This window comes from Camelina sativa, chromosome 13, assembly GCF_030686135.1.
Source record: "Camelina sativa cultivar CO46 ecotype springtype chromosome 13, ASM3068613v1".
NCBI lineage: Eukaryota > Viridiplantae > Streptophyta > Magnoliopsida > Brassicales > Brassicaceae > Camelina > Camelina sativa.
The window spans coordinates 22304358-22317605 of NC_141892.1; the positions used below are offsets into that span (position 1 = coordinate 22304358).

The following is a 13248-nucleotide window of genomic DNA, read 5'->3' on the forward strand; positions in this document are numbered from 1 at the left end:
TGTTTGATCGTATTTTCAAATTATTTTAAATTATCAAACTATACATATAATTAGTAAAAATAGAGATTTTTTTCTGTATATGTTTGTGGATGTCAAATTTTTTAGAAACATATATAAATGAAGAAAAAGTGTGCGTTCAAAGGATTAAAATTTATTTCAAATCCTAATGAGCATGAAGCTTGTATTGTTAGGTGTCAAAATTTAAAACTTTTATTTAGTCCGATTTTTTTTGGTTCAACTAACAACTTTTTTGAATTGAAAAATAGATATATATTTTAAATATTAGAAATTTTCTACTAATATTCAAATTATACCACAAAACAATCAAAATATAATATTAGAAACAGATAATCCATAAATTAAAATTAGCAAACCAACTTGAAAATAAACACATATACAAAATATATTACCAAATATGATACTTAAACCGTAATTTTTTTATTTATTAATTAACAGTACTTACAAAAACATATCACCGTTCTATAGCACATATTAATATCTAGTTAGTAGTTATATACAAAGTTTTTACATTCCAACAAAGAAAAATGCACGGAGTCATCATTACTAAACCGTAATTGGATAAATTTGTTACGAATGATAGTTTAGTGTTCTTTATGTTTGCACTTTTTTGGAGTAGCTTTCATCGATTTTTGGCACTTTTAGCCAATTAAACGCACTGAAAATGTTTATAAAGTCTTCATACCTCACATATTAGTTGTTCATCTCTACAAGAACATATTAGGCGTTCATCAATGTACTCAAATTTTGTAATATTCTCTTCAATTATATGTATTCTATGTATGCCTTCAAACTTCACTATACTTAACAAACAAAAAAGAAAAAGAAAAAAACAACTAACAAAATCTAACAACTAAGATTGCAGCATGGCTCCCCAATTTTTTATGGACACAAGAAATCTTGAAAAAATGAATGATGTTTTAGGAATAAATCTGTGATTACTCGATGAAAATAGTAATCTATCTTTAGTTATGTTTTATTTTTAAATTTTGAACTCATTTGTAATTAATTAACATGAAAATATTACTTATGAGATTATGACATATCTATTAAAAAAAATTAAAATATTATTGGTTTTCCAAAAATATTATATCCATGTATTATCTTCTTTACGCAAGATCTTATCAAATGTAAAATATACAATTCAAACTTTTGACTATTTAAGAGTTTTATGGAATTTTCTTTTGTTTTATTCCCAAGAAAACATGTATCTGAATCCGGATAATGATAATTGATACACTTTTGCTCAAAAAAAAAAAAAGGAAGATAATTGATACACTACTGTACTAACATTAGAACTAAATTCTTCTGTATAATTCTCACGCACCACTAATAATACATGCTAGATACTCACTTTACACAAATTAGTCAAGTCTACAAAATAAATTGGATAAACGAATCTCTAAATTGGAATTATTATTAATGTAACATAACATTAAAAAAAGAGTCAACTCAGACAAGTAATTTAATTCGAGTCTACCTTGCACTTTATTCCACTCACATTAACTACAAAAATGTTATCAAAAACAAACATATCATCTATAAAAAAACAAAAGAAGAAGAAGAAGAAAGAAGAAACTTCTGGAAAAAGTAAAGGAAAGCCACATACGCTCTTTCTCGCACATTCCTATACTCTTTCCTTCTTCGTGGTCCCAACTTTCTAAAATTCCAATTTTACCCTTTTCTTCTTCCTTCCTTCCATCTTTTTTTTTTTTTTTTTTTTTTTCTTTCTTCTATTGTTGTTGTTGTTGTCTTCTGGAACTTCCGATCTGTCTCTCCTCATCTCTCTCCTCTCTCTTTCTTATCAATACGTTTCTCCCAGAACATTCTAGAACTTCACAATCTCTCTCTCTCTCTCTCTCTCTCTAGCTTCGTGATCATCGTGTGTTGTGTGTGTTAATCACGGGTTCTGTCTGGATTGTGACAATCTCATTTGTTGGTTGGTGGAGAAAAAAAGATTGCGTCAATAGAGAGAAGTTTATTTTTTTTTTGGATTTTGGGTCTAATGGGTTTTGTGAAAGACGTCTCCTTTTCTCTCCTCGGTCTATAGTTTCATGTATTTGGATCTTATGATTCCAAGTTTCATCAAGCTTACACAACATTTTTTTTGGTGTGTTTTTGGATTTGGTTTTAGCTCATTTTCATCATTTTCTCCATTCTTTAATCTTAATTTTTGGGTATTGAAAAAGTTGAGGTGTGTGTTTGGGGATCTATAAACTCATGCCAGGGGAACAAACCGGAGAAACTCCGACTGTAGCCGGCGTTGGCGGCGGTGGAGGTGGTTGTAGCGCTGGGAATAGTGGTGGAAGTAGTGGATGTGGTGCCGGCGGTGGTGGTAGTGGTGGCGGTGGTGGTGGAGGCGGTGGAGGAGATTCGCAGAGGTCAATCCCGACTCCGTTTTTGACGAAAACGTATCAGCTTGTTGATGATCCGGTTTACGACGAATTGATTTCGTGGAACGATGATGGAACCAGTTTTATTGTGTGGCGACCAGCTGAATTCGCTAGAGATCTTCTTCCCAAATACTTCAAACACAATAATTTCTCAAGTTTTGTTCGTCAGCTCAACACTTACGTGAGTCTCAATCTTTAAGTCTGCATCCGAAATCTCGATCTCTAGTAGTAGTAGTGATTCTTATTTGAATTTGATATTTGGTTTTAGGGATTTCGAAAAGTAGTACCGGATCGTTGGGAGTTTTCTAATGACTGTTTTAGGAGAGGTGAGAAGATTCTGCTCCGGGATATTCAACGGCGGAAAATCTCTCAGCCTGCTATGGCTGCCGCTGCTGCAGCGGCCGCGGCGGCAGTTGCAGCTTCAGCTGTTACGGCGGTTCCTGTTGTAGCTCACGCTGTTTCTCCGTCCAACTCTGGAGAAGAACAGGTGATATCGTCTAATTCTTCGCCTGCGGCTGCAGCTGCTGCTACAGGAGTGGTTGGTGTTGGTCTGCAGAGGACAACAAGCTGTACTACTGCACCAGAGCTTGTCGAGGAGAACGAGCGGTTGAGGAAAGAGAATATGCAGTTGAGTCAGGAGTTGACAAAGCTGAAAGGCTTGTATGCAAATATCTATACGTTGATGGCAAATTTCACACCAGGTCAAGCAGATTGTGCGAATTTGTTACGAGAAGGGAAACCATTGGATCTTTTACCGGAGAAGCAAGGGATGAGTGAAGAAGCGATGGCAATGGCTTCTAGAATAGATGCAGGGAGTGATCTGAAGCTTGATGATGATTTGACTCCGAGGTTGTTTGGGGTTTCCATTGGGTTTAAGCGAGCTAGAAGAGAGGAAGAGTTGGGTGCTGCAGAGGAAGAGGATGACGATAGACAAGACGCAGTTGCCCGAGAGGGAGAAGAAAGTTCTGATGTAAAGCCAGAGCCCATGGAGGAGAATAACTCCAGTAACCATAATGGACCTTGGCTTGAACTCGGAAAATGAAAACGCTTTTTAGGTCACAGGTTTTGTTGTATTTCCAGGAAATTAACTGATCCCATTGAAAAAGGTAAACCATTAAGTTGCCCCCAGAGGAAAATGGGACGATGTTCCGTCATAAAAACAAGGGCTCTGAGAAGAGAGGTTCATTAAGTTGGGGGTACAAAGGTGTACCTAAACACACAGATTCTACCATCCTGAGTTGTTCCTAATTTCAGATGTTGCCTCCTGAATCTTCTTCTTGATGGAACTGAAACTATTCTGGCTTGTTGTGCTCCAGCGGGTAGATGTGCTTCTCACGATTTCAGATAAAGCAGGCAGATTTGATGTAACATCTTCATATTCTGCAACAAATAGCAGAATCAATGGTTCTTTTAGAGTTATGGCAATGTTGATACAGAATCATTACGTTTTTTTTAGTTCAAAACAATTGTAGCTCTCTGACTTGTAATAATCCAAATGGAATTTTCTATTTCTTATTAAAAAGATAGTTCAAGTCCTCTAGTGGTGTGTATGTGGTTATTACCTGATGACATAGGGAGCTCGTACTGACGCTTCAGGAACTTGGAGGCATTACGGTCTTTCTTGTGGCATAGAACTCTAACGATAGTTTGTGCATCCTCCAGGCGCCGCTGCTCTGAACTCACTCCCATGTTGATGAGCTCGCTCGCAGTCATTAGCATCTGAATTAGCATATCGCTCTGCCACATAAAACGGACATAACCCGAAAAACGTTAGTATCTCAGATTTTCTATGGAAGGAAACTAACTTTGCAACTCGCATGTGAGCAAATATATTAACCTCCAGAGAGTACAAGTCGAGGATCTCTTTCGCCTGTTTTACTTCTTGCTCAACTAATGAACGAGGAAGACCCTCTCCATCGGCAATGAAGAACTCCTACGAACACAAATCAAGGCCCGGTTGATCTCAAAGGGAAAATTGCAGAACCAAAATCAAAATATTAAAACCAAATTTCTCGCTTTTTTAAAAGGTCCTTATCTGAAACGAACTGGATGAAGATAGCATAACAAGATGATAACTCGGAAGTTTTGATTGGGATAATCTAACTCCAGCATAATAGTACAGAATTTGAAAATATGAATTTAAGTTACGTACTTTCAAAATACTGAGATCTTCTTCCATCAAGGTAATGTCTGAATCCGAAAATGCACGGGTTGGCCCTCCATCAAGTAGTACTCGAACATAAGCTTCCTATGTGAGAGAAGCATATAATTTCGGTGAGCATAAAATAGGCTGAAGTTAGATAACTTGTTTAAATATGGAAAAGGAAACAAATTGTTACCAAAGCGGATCGGCAAATGCTTAAAACCACCATATCCCGTGAGTCCTCATAACTCAAACCGCACACATTATCAAGGACCTGTGCATTGCATTTCTTAGTGTAAGTTCATGCTTAGTAGAAAGGGCTGAACTAGAGAAAGAGATTATTTTGTTTACAGAATCAACGTGAGGGAGTATTCTTTCCAAGCGGGCGCCTTCGACTGTGCCATTGTACAACTGTACTAAGAACATGTCTCTCAGATCCCAGAATATAGCTCTTGCCCCTGTCAAAGAGCAACAATAGATACAGAAAACAGATCTAAACCCAAGTTCTTTCTCTTCGATAACACAAAACTAGTAACAATCAATCCAACATTCTCAGTTTCTCACTCATCCATGAGGGGCCAGCCTATAAAAGAGTAATACGTGCAATTGCAAAACGAACTGAAACATGAATAATATGTCTGGCTTATTCAAGAGTATCTCAAATGGCGACAGAAAATTTGCTAATGCATCTTATGTACATCTGCAGATAGTACATAACTGCTTTTTTTTTTTTTTTAACTAGTACAAAACTGCTAATCCATCTTGTAGATAAATAGGTTATGCAATCAGACATATCGAAAATGGTTCAAGTTTGGACAGACTTGTCAGCTTATCTAAAATCTTAAGTTCTGCAGATGAGCACGAGACTTTGTATTAGCTTACCAATTAGGTCACGGGTTTTGGTTATGCAATTGGCATTGGTATCCCTGAGGCTGTCATAGGTGGTAGCAAAGAGTTCATCAACAGCTTCACTATGCGTCAATGAATTCTCCACTTCATCTTCAGTAGTCTCGATTTCTGAATCAAAATCACGCAAATAAATCCACTAATGCACATTTAACTACTAGATAACCACCAAAAATGAAGAGAAAAGCGTATAAACCCAAGTGCATGAGCGTACTTGATCTCTTGTCAAGAGAGGCTCCAACAAGTGTCAATGATTTCCTTATGCCATCTTCTGTTGCACTGATTTGTTTCTGAATATACTGATCCATGAACGCAGAATGGAAAAGAATAAGAAAACTGAAGTTAGTGTTTAATTTTCATAAGAATATATAGAAGTTTAGCTTGGAAGAACACACTTACACAGAGTGTATTCAATATTATGCAGAGTTTCGGTATTGTCAGTTCATCTAATTTCTTAACTATTTTATTATCTGGCTCACTAAACTCAAGAGACTTCCTCTTCATTACTGGCATTACATTGTCTGTGAATCGAGTTAAAGGGGGTGCTGACGGATACAGAAACTTCTTGTCAACTGCAGATAGAGGCTTATGGTTAATATATCACAGTATGGCAGTATGCTTCTGAAAAGTCAGCTTAATTTAAAACAAGTATTCAAAATGTTTTCATTTCACCTCTGGAATTAGACAAGAGATTATCTGTATACTAAAATGTTAATCTCATAGGTCCCATACAGAGAAAACACAACAATAAAACCTGTATGCTGTATATTATCTACCAGACACATATAAGCCTCTGCTCAAGCATGTGTCTCCGGGTATTTGCATAAGAGAAAATAATTTTACATAAATCATGTAAAGTAAGAACACGACTCAGTAACAACTGTTAAAAAGATGTAGAGTTGGTCAATACCTAGTTGATCAAAAATTCTCTGAAGATATGTATCCAAGCTATGGTAAATTAATGAGAGAAGAGCTTGAAGATGTGTAATATCAACAGGTAGATGCAAACCAAACAGCTGAGAGACAGTCTGCAGAGTAAGTGAAATGAGATAGTAAGACGGCAAATAAATTTTGTGCAACACTAATAAGTAAAGATGGAAGAATCATACTAGAAACAAAGAAAGAACTTAGACAAAACCAACACGTAAATCTAGAGGTAACCCAAAGCAAAGAAACATGTTTTAGCATACTGAACTCGTTTTATTTGTCTGATGATGTTAAGCTCCTACAGTTTGCAGAGTATTCAGAACCATGATATCATGAAAGTATGAAGATACGTATACCTCTTCAATGATCCTGAATATTTCCACGATTGATGCAGCATGTCTTTGCTGAACTGATAGAGGCTCCCACTCCTGCTCATGGAAAAACCTTAAGATTAAAATTCTTTATCCATCTGTTGGACAATAAGGTTTCCCCAATCATACTTTGGTTTTGTTTGTTAATGAAAAGTGAAAGGAGGTCTGTATATGTTATATCTTTCTGACTTCAGGGATCCTTCTTTAGTCAGTCTATATTATGACCTGAAACTATGTATGTTGCAACTTTTGTTTTTCAAATTTTTTTTCCTCAATACTGACCAGATGAAATTTATAGTGATCCGTCGAAATAAGATCCCCATATGGCCCAAGTTTAATGTCTATCTACTGTCAACAGCAATCAACATGTAAAATCTTTTTTGCCAAGAATATATAACCTCAATTTCAAAAGCTCGCCTAGTCCATTGTAAGATATGATCATGTTGAGAGATAAGCCAGTCCAGCATTACTGGTCTGATAACCTTTTCTATCTGCACATAGACAAATGGATAATCTCTTATATGAGTTATTTGACATGTTAAACTGAGTTAGTAAACCATAAAACTGAGAAATAATATGAATGTTCTGAAATCCAATTCATATAAAAACTAATATATTCAATGACCTCATAACTCTTCAACTTGTGGAGGTAAGGTTTGCGCAACTTGGATCTGCTATGGCAGTTGTACAGTTGAGTTAACTCTTCCTGTAACATATGAGCAGCAGGGACTACTTTTCTAACATCACCAGAGATGGATGAAACTCCTTCGAGAAAAGGCGTCTGCTCCAGTTAAACAAGATCAATCGTAAATATAGATACCATCGACTCATTTTTTCTCTTATGCACTGAAAATGGTTAGGGACAAACCAGTCTTTCTCCAAAAAAACGATGTAGCAGCATGGCCGAGATCATCATACATTCGGGTAACCATTTGGAGAAAACTGGGACAAACTCATTGATCTCTGCTTTTGCGATGACGCTCAGTTCATTTGCAAGTAGAGCTAGAGCATGTGTACGGTCACCATGAGATTTCACGTAAGCAAAATGTGCCGCCTAGGAGGATTAAAAATAGGATTTAAGTATATCTTTACATCACATGACAGAGCGATTAAATAAGTGCCTTATAAAGTATAGCTAGGCAAGTAATTAAAGACAAACTCACCCTCGCGCATGCACCTTTGGTAGAGTTCTGAACATAGGATTGTATCTTATCACTAACATCATCACTCAAGGTATCTAGCTTGATAAGCTGCAAAAGAAAAACCGATATCTATCAACGACAATCACGCAAGTATTCCTCCTTATCACAAGCCCACACTAGATAATATATATGGAGTTCCTTTTTTATATCCAACTAGGAACCTTCTTATAACAGCCAAACACTTTATACATAAAACGTAACATGCCAGAAACATAGTTGTACTGCAGAATTGAACATTATAGTTGCGAAAATGTCAACATCAAAATGAAAAAAGCTAGTATGAAAGTGCTAGTATGGGACTCAAGGAAAATTTTGACATGCAGCGTTTGTCAAGAATGTTAACTCTAACTGAATATTCATTCATAAGTCAACATATATATACAATATATAGATTTAAACAGGAAAGGCAAAAGAAAAGTTTGTTATTAAGTGGAAAATAATAGTATAGTGATGATCAGAAACGCCAACCTCAGTTCTGGTATAGTCAGATGGAGGAAGTCCAACAGTTGATGCCAAGCTGACAAGCATTCCAAAATCACGAGGTTTCTGGGGAGACATAGACGACCAACAAATTAATTAAAGACATGCTGCTTATTATGTCCTGATGGAGTTGCAAAAACAGATTCGAGAACAGAGATGAAAAATTTTTTTGCTTGAGCAGTTTAGGGAGTAGCAAAATCCAATTATCTTCACTACGAGGAAAAAACAAAGGAATAGTTTTGCCCAGAAAAATTGAAAAGAATTTGCAAACTTATGTAAATTATAAGGTCGTTATCATAGATCGAGAACTGACCTTACCAAAGTGTAGATGGTAGTCCTGAAGTTTATCATCACACCAAGCACTAACTGAAGTGAAAATAGCCTTCATGAGACCTAAGTGTATGTCAGTTCCACTGGTTTGCCTTGAACATACTAGATGACTTAAATAAAGATTTTCCTTCGGGTTGCCACTTTCAGCGTAAGTAACTTTATGCAACTCCTGAATTGCGCTCCTTAGAAGAGATGGTTCACCTGTGCACACAAACTTCCCAGGAAAGGAGCACATGTGATGGCTACCTTAAACTCTTGTATGTGATCAATTATATATGCAAACATACATGCATCGGTGCAGTGAGGATCAAACAACATATCAGAAAACTCAACCTGGTATTGTATCAAAACTAGTAATAGCAACCAGGGGTAGAGCTTAAGTTCTGGTTTATCCAACTGTAAATTTAGGTTTCCTTAATTTTAGCTTCCCTAAACAAGATTGTTATATTGATTCTATACATAATACAGATGTGTGATGTGTGTGTGTGCACGCGAATGTGCTTGAGTATTATACCTTCGAATTTAAACCCGAAACAGACCGACTTTAATGGTGATATGTTATTTGTACTTAATGGTACATAAGAGCTCTAACATGCCAGATTTGTACGCATAGTGATCAGTTAGATAAAGCATATTTCTGAGAAATAAGTGATAAGACGTACCTGTTGAAAAAGAACCCATCCATATATTGCATTATGTAAATTCTCAGTTATGCCCAATGTCGACCAAATTGATTTCATATGGAAAAGCAATGATGAGGCATCCTAATACAGTAATATATATATGCCGTCAGGGAAAAATTATGCATGCATAACACAAATGAAAAGAAAAACAAGGACTAAGAAAACCTACCTCTATGACTTGACCCTCATCAAGAGTATCAAATACACCAAACAATAATTTCTCATAGAGTCTAATGTTCAAATGGTAGATAGCAGTCCAGTAATAAGTTTCTTCTTCAATACCACATCGTCCTGGTAGTGATGACAACTTTGAAGCCACCTGCCTTATAGACGATAGAACCTCAATACGTAGCGAAGCAGACACTACAACATCCCATTCCTGTGCCAGCCAAAAATAGTTTTAGATTCAAGAAAGAGAAGTCCGTTAAGTCATATCACTAGATGAGAAATTGCTGCTACGAAGTATCCAGATCACAAATATAATCCGCACCTTTGACTCTCTAATTGTTGCAAGGCATTTTCTCATAGTTGCTCGTTCATTTTTCTCCAGATTACGTGAGAAACAGAGGACTTCTTCTAATAGGTTAGCCTACATTGACATGGAAAAAGGCACTTAATTCAATGGCTGTAAGTCTGTAACAATAAAGCCGAGAATATTTGTGTTGCCTTTTACATATTTTGAATATACATGTCTACGTGTTTAAGTAAATGCCCTCGGGGCAGCAGGATGCTGCAGAGGTAAACAAAATTTGCAAGCCAAACCGAAATCACGAAAGCTGCATGTGCGTAATTATAGTAGGTTACGTTATAACTTAAGCTGTGGTACAAAATATATGCTTACGTGCCAATCATCCTATCATTTTCTCATCCAAACTTATGCGATACTATCATAATCTACATTAAACCATGATATCCAAGAAATTGTTCAAAGAGCTGCATAAGGACGACAAGAAAAAACAGTACTGTAGTTCATTATCACCTGTCTAGTCTTCCACTTCATGTAGAGTTTTTCATTAGGAAAATCTGATTTGAATATTCCAACCAAAAGCCCCAATGCTAACTGTGGAAGATCAATTTGTTCACCTGTCCTTAATGTAGCCAACTGTACAAGATTCCTCCGTATGCATGTATCCATCTTTGATGAAATCTATAAAGCAGAAACAGTCAGGAATTGAATATATGCTGCACAGCAAGATTCAACACAAGTGATGCAAATAAAGTTAACTTGAAATATAGAACTGCTAATTGTTTTTGTTTAAACAAAATGCTAGCTAATAGTATAAACAGGAGACCTCTCTCTTCTCCTTTTATGTTAGATAGGTTTCTTAGGGTAAACCAAGACTAATGATTTTGAAGCTTGCCTGCATCTGGACACGGATCATGTTGATGACCTCTGAGTGTGTATTTGAGATCTGAGGCTGTAAATGTGGTTTATCCTTTCTTTTCAAACTTGACAATAATCTTGAACTTTTTTCTATCTTTCTTCTCTGAGTAGGATACGCCTCAACACTGTTTGTAAAGACACGTAAGAATGTCAAAGGCACCACACAGATCTATCCAGAAAAGAAATTGCAAGACTGTATCAAAGCCAACACAGAATAGACATGTCTGAAGGAGAAAAGAGAGTGAGTACCTTGAAAGCAACATAGAAGCAATCATTAATTCATATGCTGCTTCACGTAAATCATCATCCGATAACCCTTCAAAATCCCTAACATATGTATCAGTTCACTCGAAAAATAATCAACCAAAATAATCAAGATTCTCAAAGACACAAGGACATAAAAACTCAAAAGAAATTTCCCTAACTTAATACCTGTTCTCAAGGGTGGCAAGCCAAGAGGAATGATTTTGATAGGTTTTAAGGGTTTGATGTCAGGTGTTTCCTCTTTAAATATATAATTGTCTCTAGACGAAGGAGTAATAGAAGAATCAATGTGGCATGACATCTCTGGGCCAATGTTACTGGTTGTCTCCATGTTAACTGGAGGAGGAGGCATACGGTGAGGAGGTGACCCTGCTATATCTGGACTTGATACAAGAAAAAAAGAATCTCTAGACTCGGAGTGTATCTGCAAATTCAAATCATCAAAAAACTAATCATCTTCGGGGATTACTATAACCAAAGACATTAGTATTTTACATCACCAGCTTAAGCACATGAATAGCAAGGAGGATGTAATGCAAAATTTTAACTTCCAATCGTCACAGCTCTACTTCACACCAATAATACATTTTCTTGTACATCATACAACTTGAAGTGTTTACTAAAACTATACTTACCATCGAGAAAGCAATAAAACAATCAAGAATAGTTAACATTGCATCACTTAAAATTATCATACACAGATTCCATTTAAAATGCAAAATTCTCTTAGCTCAATGGTTGCATTTAAAAGACACCAACAAACACAGATCATTTGTAGAAACGTTTACTTACTGTTACAGGGTATGAGGACTCAAAATTGTATTTCTTCGTGCCCTTGGATACATCAACTACACCACCTGCGTTCGTGTTTCAGATAGTTAGATCACAGAGTCATCTTATATACCCTAACTGCGTTAGAACTCTCTTTATCCTCCACAAAAATAACAAATCGGACTAAAAACAATCGGGAAAAAAAAAAAAATCTGATAACTCCATCAAACCCTTCTGCAACTCAGAGACAGATACTGACTAAACTAAGGAGAGATTATTTCTTTTCTGAGTGTAAAAACTCACCGGATTTCACGCAATCCAAGATATAATCGGCGCTGAGAGAATCCAAATCATCCGGGGAAAGAGAAGAAGCGGAAGAACCAGAAGGGGAACGAAGCTCCGTTACCAAACCCGAAGACATAAGAAACTCCAGGAGCTTGCGGCGATCGTTCCGGTAACGCTGCAACAGAGAATTCATATTCGCCTCCCGTTTGAGTCAGGGAAGAAAAAAAAAAAAGAAATCGCCGGTGACCTAAACCGTAAATCTTCAATTCGAAGAGGAAGAGAGCTGCAGAGAGGGCTTTCTTCAGCTTGTGTACTTTTGTTGTTGTCCCCTCTCCATGGAAGAAGGGTGGGGGAGCTCTGGGTTTTTGGGGGAAGCGCGGAAAAAGCTCTGAGTGATCGGTTAAAAGACCAAAATAACCTTACCGGTTAAAAGACCAAAATAACCTTACTTACCATGATTCTTTTCATATTCTGAGTTTCTGACAATCTGACTTTTGTTTTTTTTTTTTTGGTAAGTCTTTAATTTTCTGAAATACTCAAATTTGTAACGACAACATATATTTAATATGGAAAAAATGTCGAAAAAATGTCGAATTTTCAAATTTGGGACAAAAAAAACCTGAACTTTCAAGATATCATTTGAATCCCTAAGTTTGGGTTGACCCTTTCATTAAATAGCAAACTTGTTTTGATCTGGCCAATTTAGTTATGGTGTTAATCACCGTTAAAAACCCGAAAACGGAGTTAATTATCCGTTAACGGTTTCCCTTTATCCCAAAACGAAGTCGTTTCTTCTAACGAAGAAACTTAAAACCCTGAAATCGATTTTAGGGTTTGTAAACCCCCAAATTGACATCTTAATCGGTTTTTAGGGTTCGTTAACCCCAATTGCGATGTCAAGAACCCGTGGAGGAGGACGGAAGCTTCCAACTCGTTGGTCAATGAGACTGAGTTCGGCGGAGACAATGGATGCAATGGAGACGATGGAGACTGCGGAGACTGAGGAGGCAATGGAGACGATGGAGACTCCGGATGCAACGGTTCGCAACCCAGCTGAGAGTGAGCCTGTTTCAAACCCAGCCGAAGGAGTG

The 13248-nt window shown here is 36.7% G+C and overlaps 2 protein-coding genes across 10 annotated transcripts; one reads left to right on the top strand and one right to left on the bottom strand.

Moving 5' to 3' along the window:
• Window positions 1-1588: 1588 nt before the first annotated feature.
• Window positions 1589-3933, top strand: LOC104737167 (heat stress transcription factor B-2b). Of its 2 annotated transcripts, XM_087481910.1 has the most exons (3): window positions 1722-2128; window positions 2246-2592; window positions 2680-3933. In XM_087481910.1, exon 3 carries the CDS (start codon window positions 2791-2793, stop codon window positions 3451-3453), a length of 663 nt encoding a protein of 220 aa, XP_087338036.1. In that variant the 5' UTR covers window positions 1722-2128; window positions 2246-2592; window positions 2680-2790; the 3' UTR covers window positions 3454-3933. The 2 variants fall into 2 exon arrangements, with proteins under 2 accessions (XP_010455582.1, XP_087338036.1); XM_010457280.3 differs by having other exon boundaries at window positions 1589-2592.
• Window positions 3475-12567, bottom strand: LOC104737166 (protein unc-13 homolog). 8 transcript variants are annotated; one of them, XR_015578333.1, is made up of 26 exons: window positions 12176-12542; window positions 11894-11958; window positions 11270-11525; window positions 11087-11153; window positions 10815-10962; window positions 10433-10600; window positions 9944-10042; window positions 9623-9832; window positions 9433-9534; window positions 8754-8984; window positions 8429-8506; window positions 7922-8008; window positions 7627-7812; window positions 7392-7539; window positions 7157-7249; window positions 6744-6815; window positions 6371-6488; window positions 5860-6032; window positions 5675-5759; window positions 5437-5571; window positions 4906-5012; window positions 4751-4828; window positions 4564-4659; window positions 4249-4344; window positions 3974-4148; window positions 3475-3791 (listed from the first exon to the last, which is right to left on the bottom strand). XR_015578333.1 is itself a non-coding variant. In XM_010457277.2 (26 exons), exons 1-26 carry the CDS (start codon window positions 12348-12350, stop codon window positions 3637-3639), a joined length of 3411 nt encoding a protein of 1136 aa, XP_010455579.2. In that variant the 5' UTR covers window positions 12351-12567; the 3' UTR covers window positions 3475-3636. The 8 variants fall into 8 exon arrangements, 7 of the variants coding, with proteins under 7 accessions (XP_010455579.2, XP_010455581.2, XP_087338034.1 ...); XM_010457277.2 differs by having other exon boundaries at window positions 7384-7539; window positions 12176-12567; XM_010457279.2 differs by having other exon boundaries at window positions 7384-7539; window positions 11087-11164; window positions 12176-12551.
• Window positions 12568-13248: the final 681 nt, after the last annotated feature.

Bases quoted from the DNA above. Each gene is read 5' to 3' on its own strand.
- LOC104737167 (XM_010457280.3), top strand. From the start codon at position 2,239: ATGCCAGGGGAACAAACCGGAGAAACTCCGACTGTAGCCGGCGTTGGC. The intron at 2,593-2,679 runs GTGAGTCTCAAT...ATTTGGTTTTAG, and splicing joins TTCGTCAGCTCAACACTTAC to GGATTTCGAAAAGTAGTACC.
- LOC104737166 (XM_010457277.2), bottom strand. From the start codon at position 12,350: ATGAATTCTCTGTTGCAGCGTTACCGGAACGATCGCCGCAAGCTCCTG. The intron at 7,250-7,383 runs GTCATTGAATAT...GTCTATGTGCAG, and splicing joins ACAAGTTGAAGAGTTATGAG to ATAGAAAAGGTTATCAGACC. The intron at 5,013-5,436 runs GTAAGCTAATAC...GCTCTTTGACAG, and splicing joins CAAAACCCGTGACCTAATTG to GGGCAAGAGCTATATTCTGG.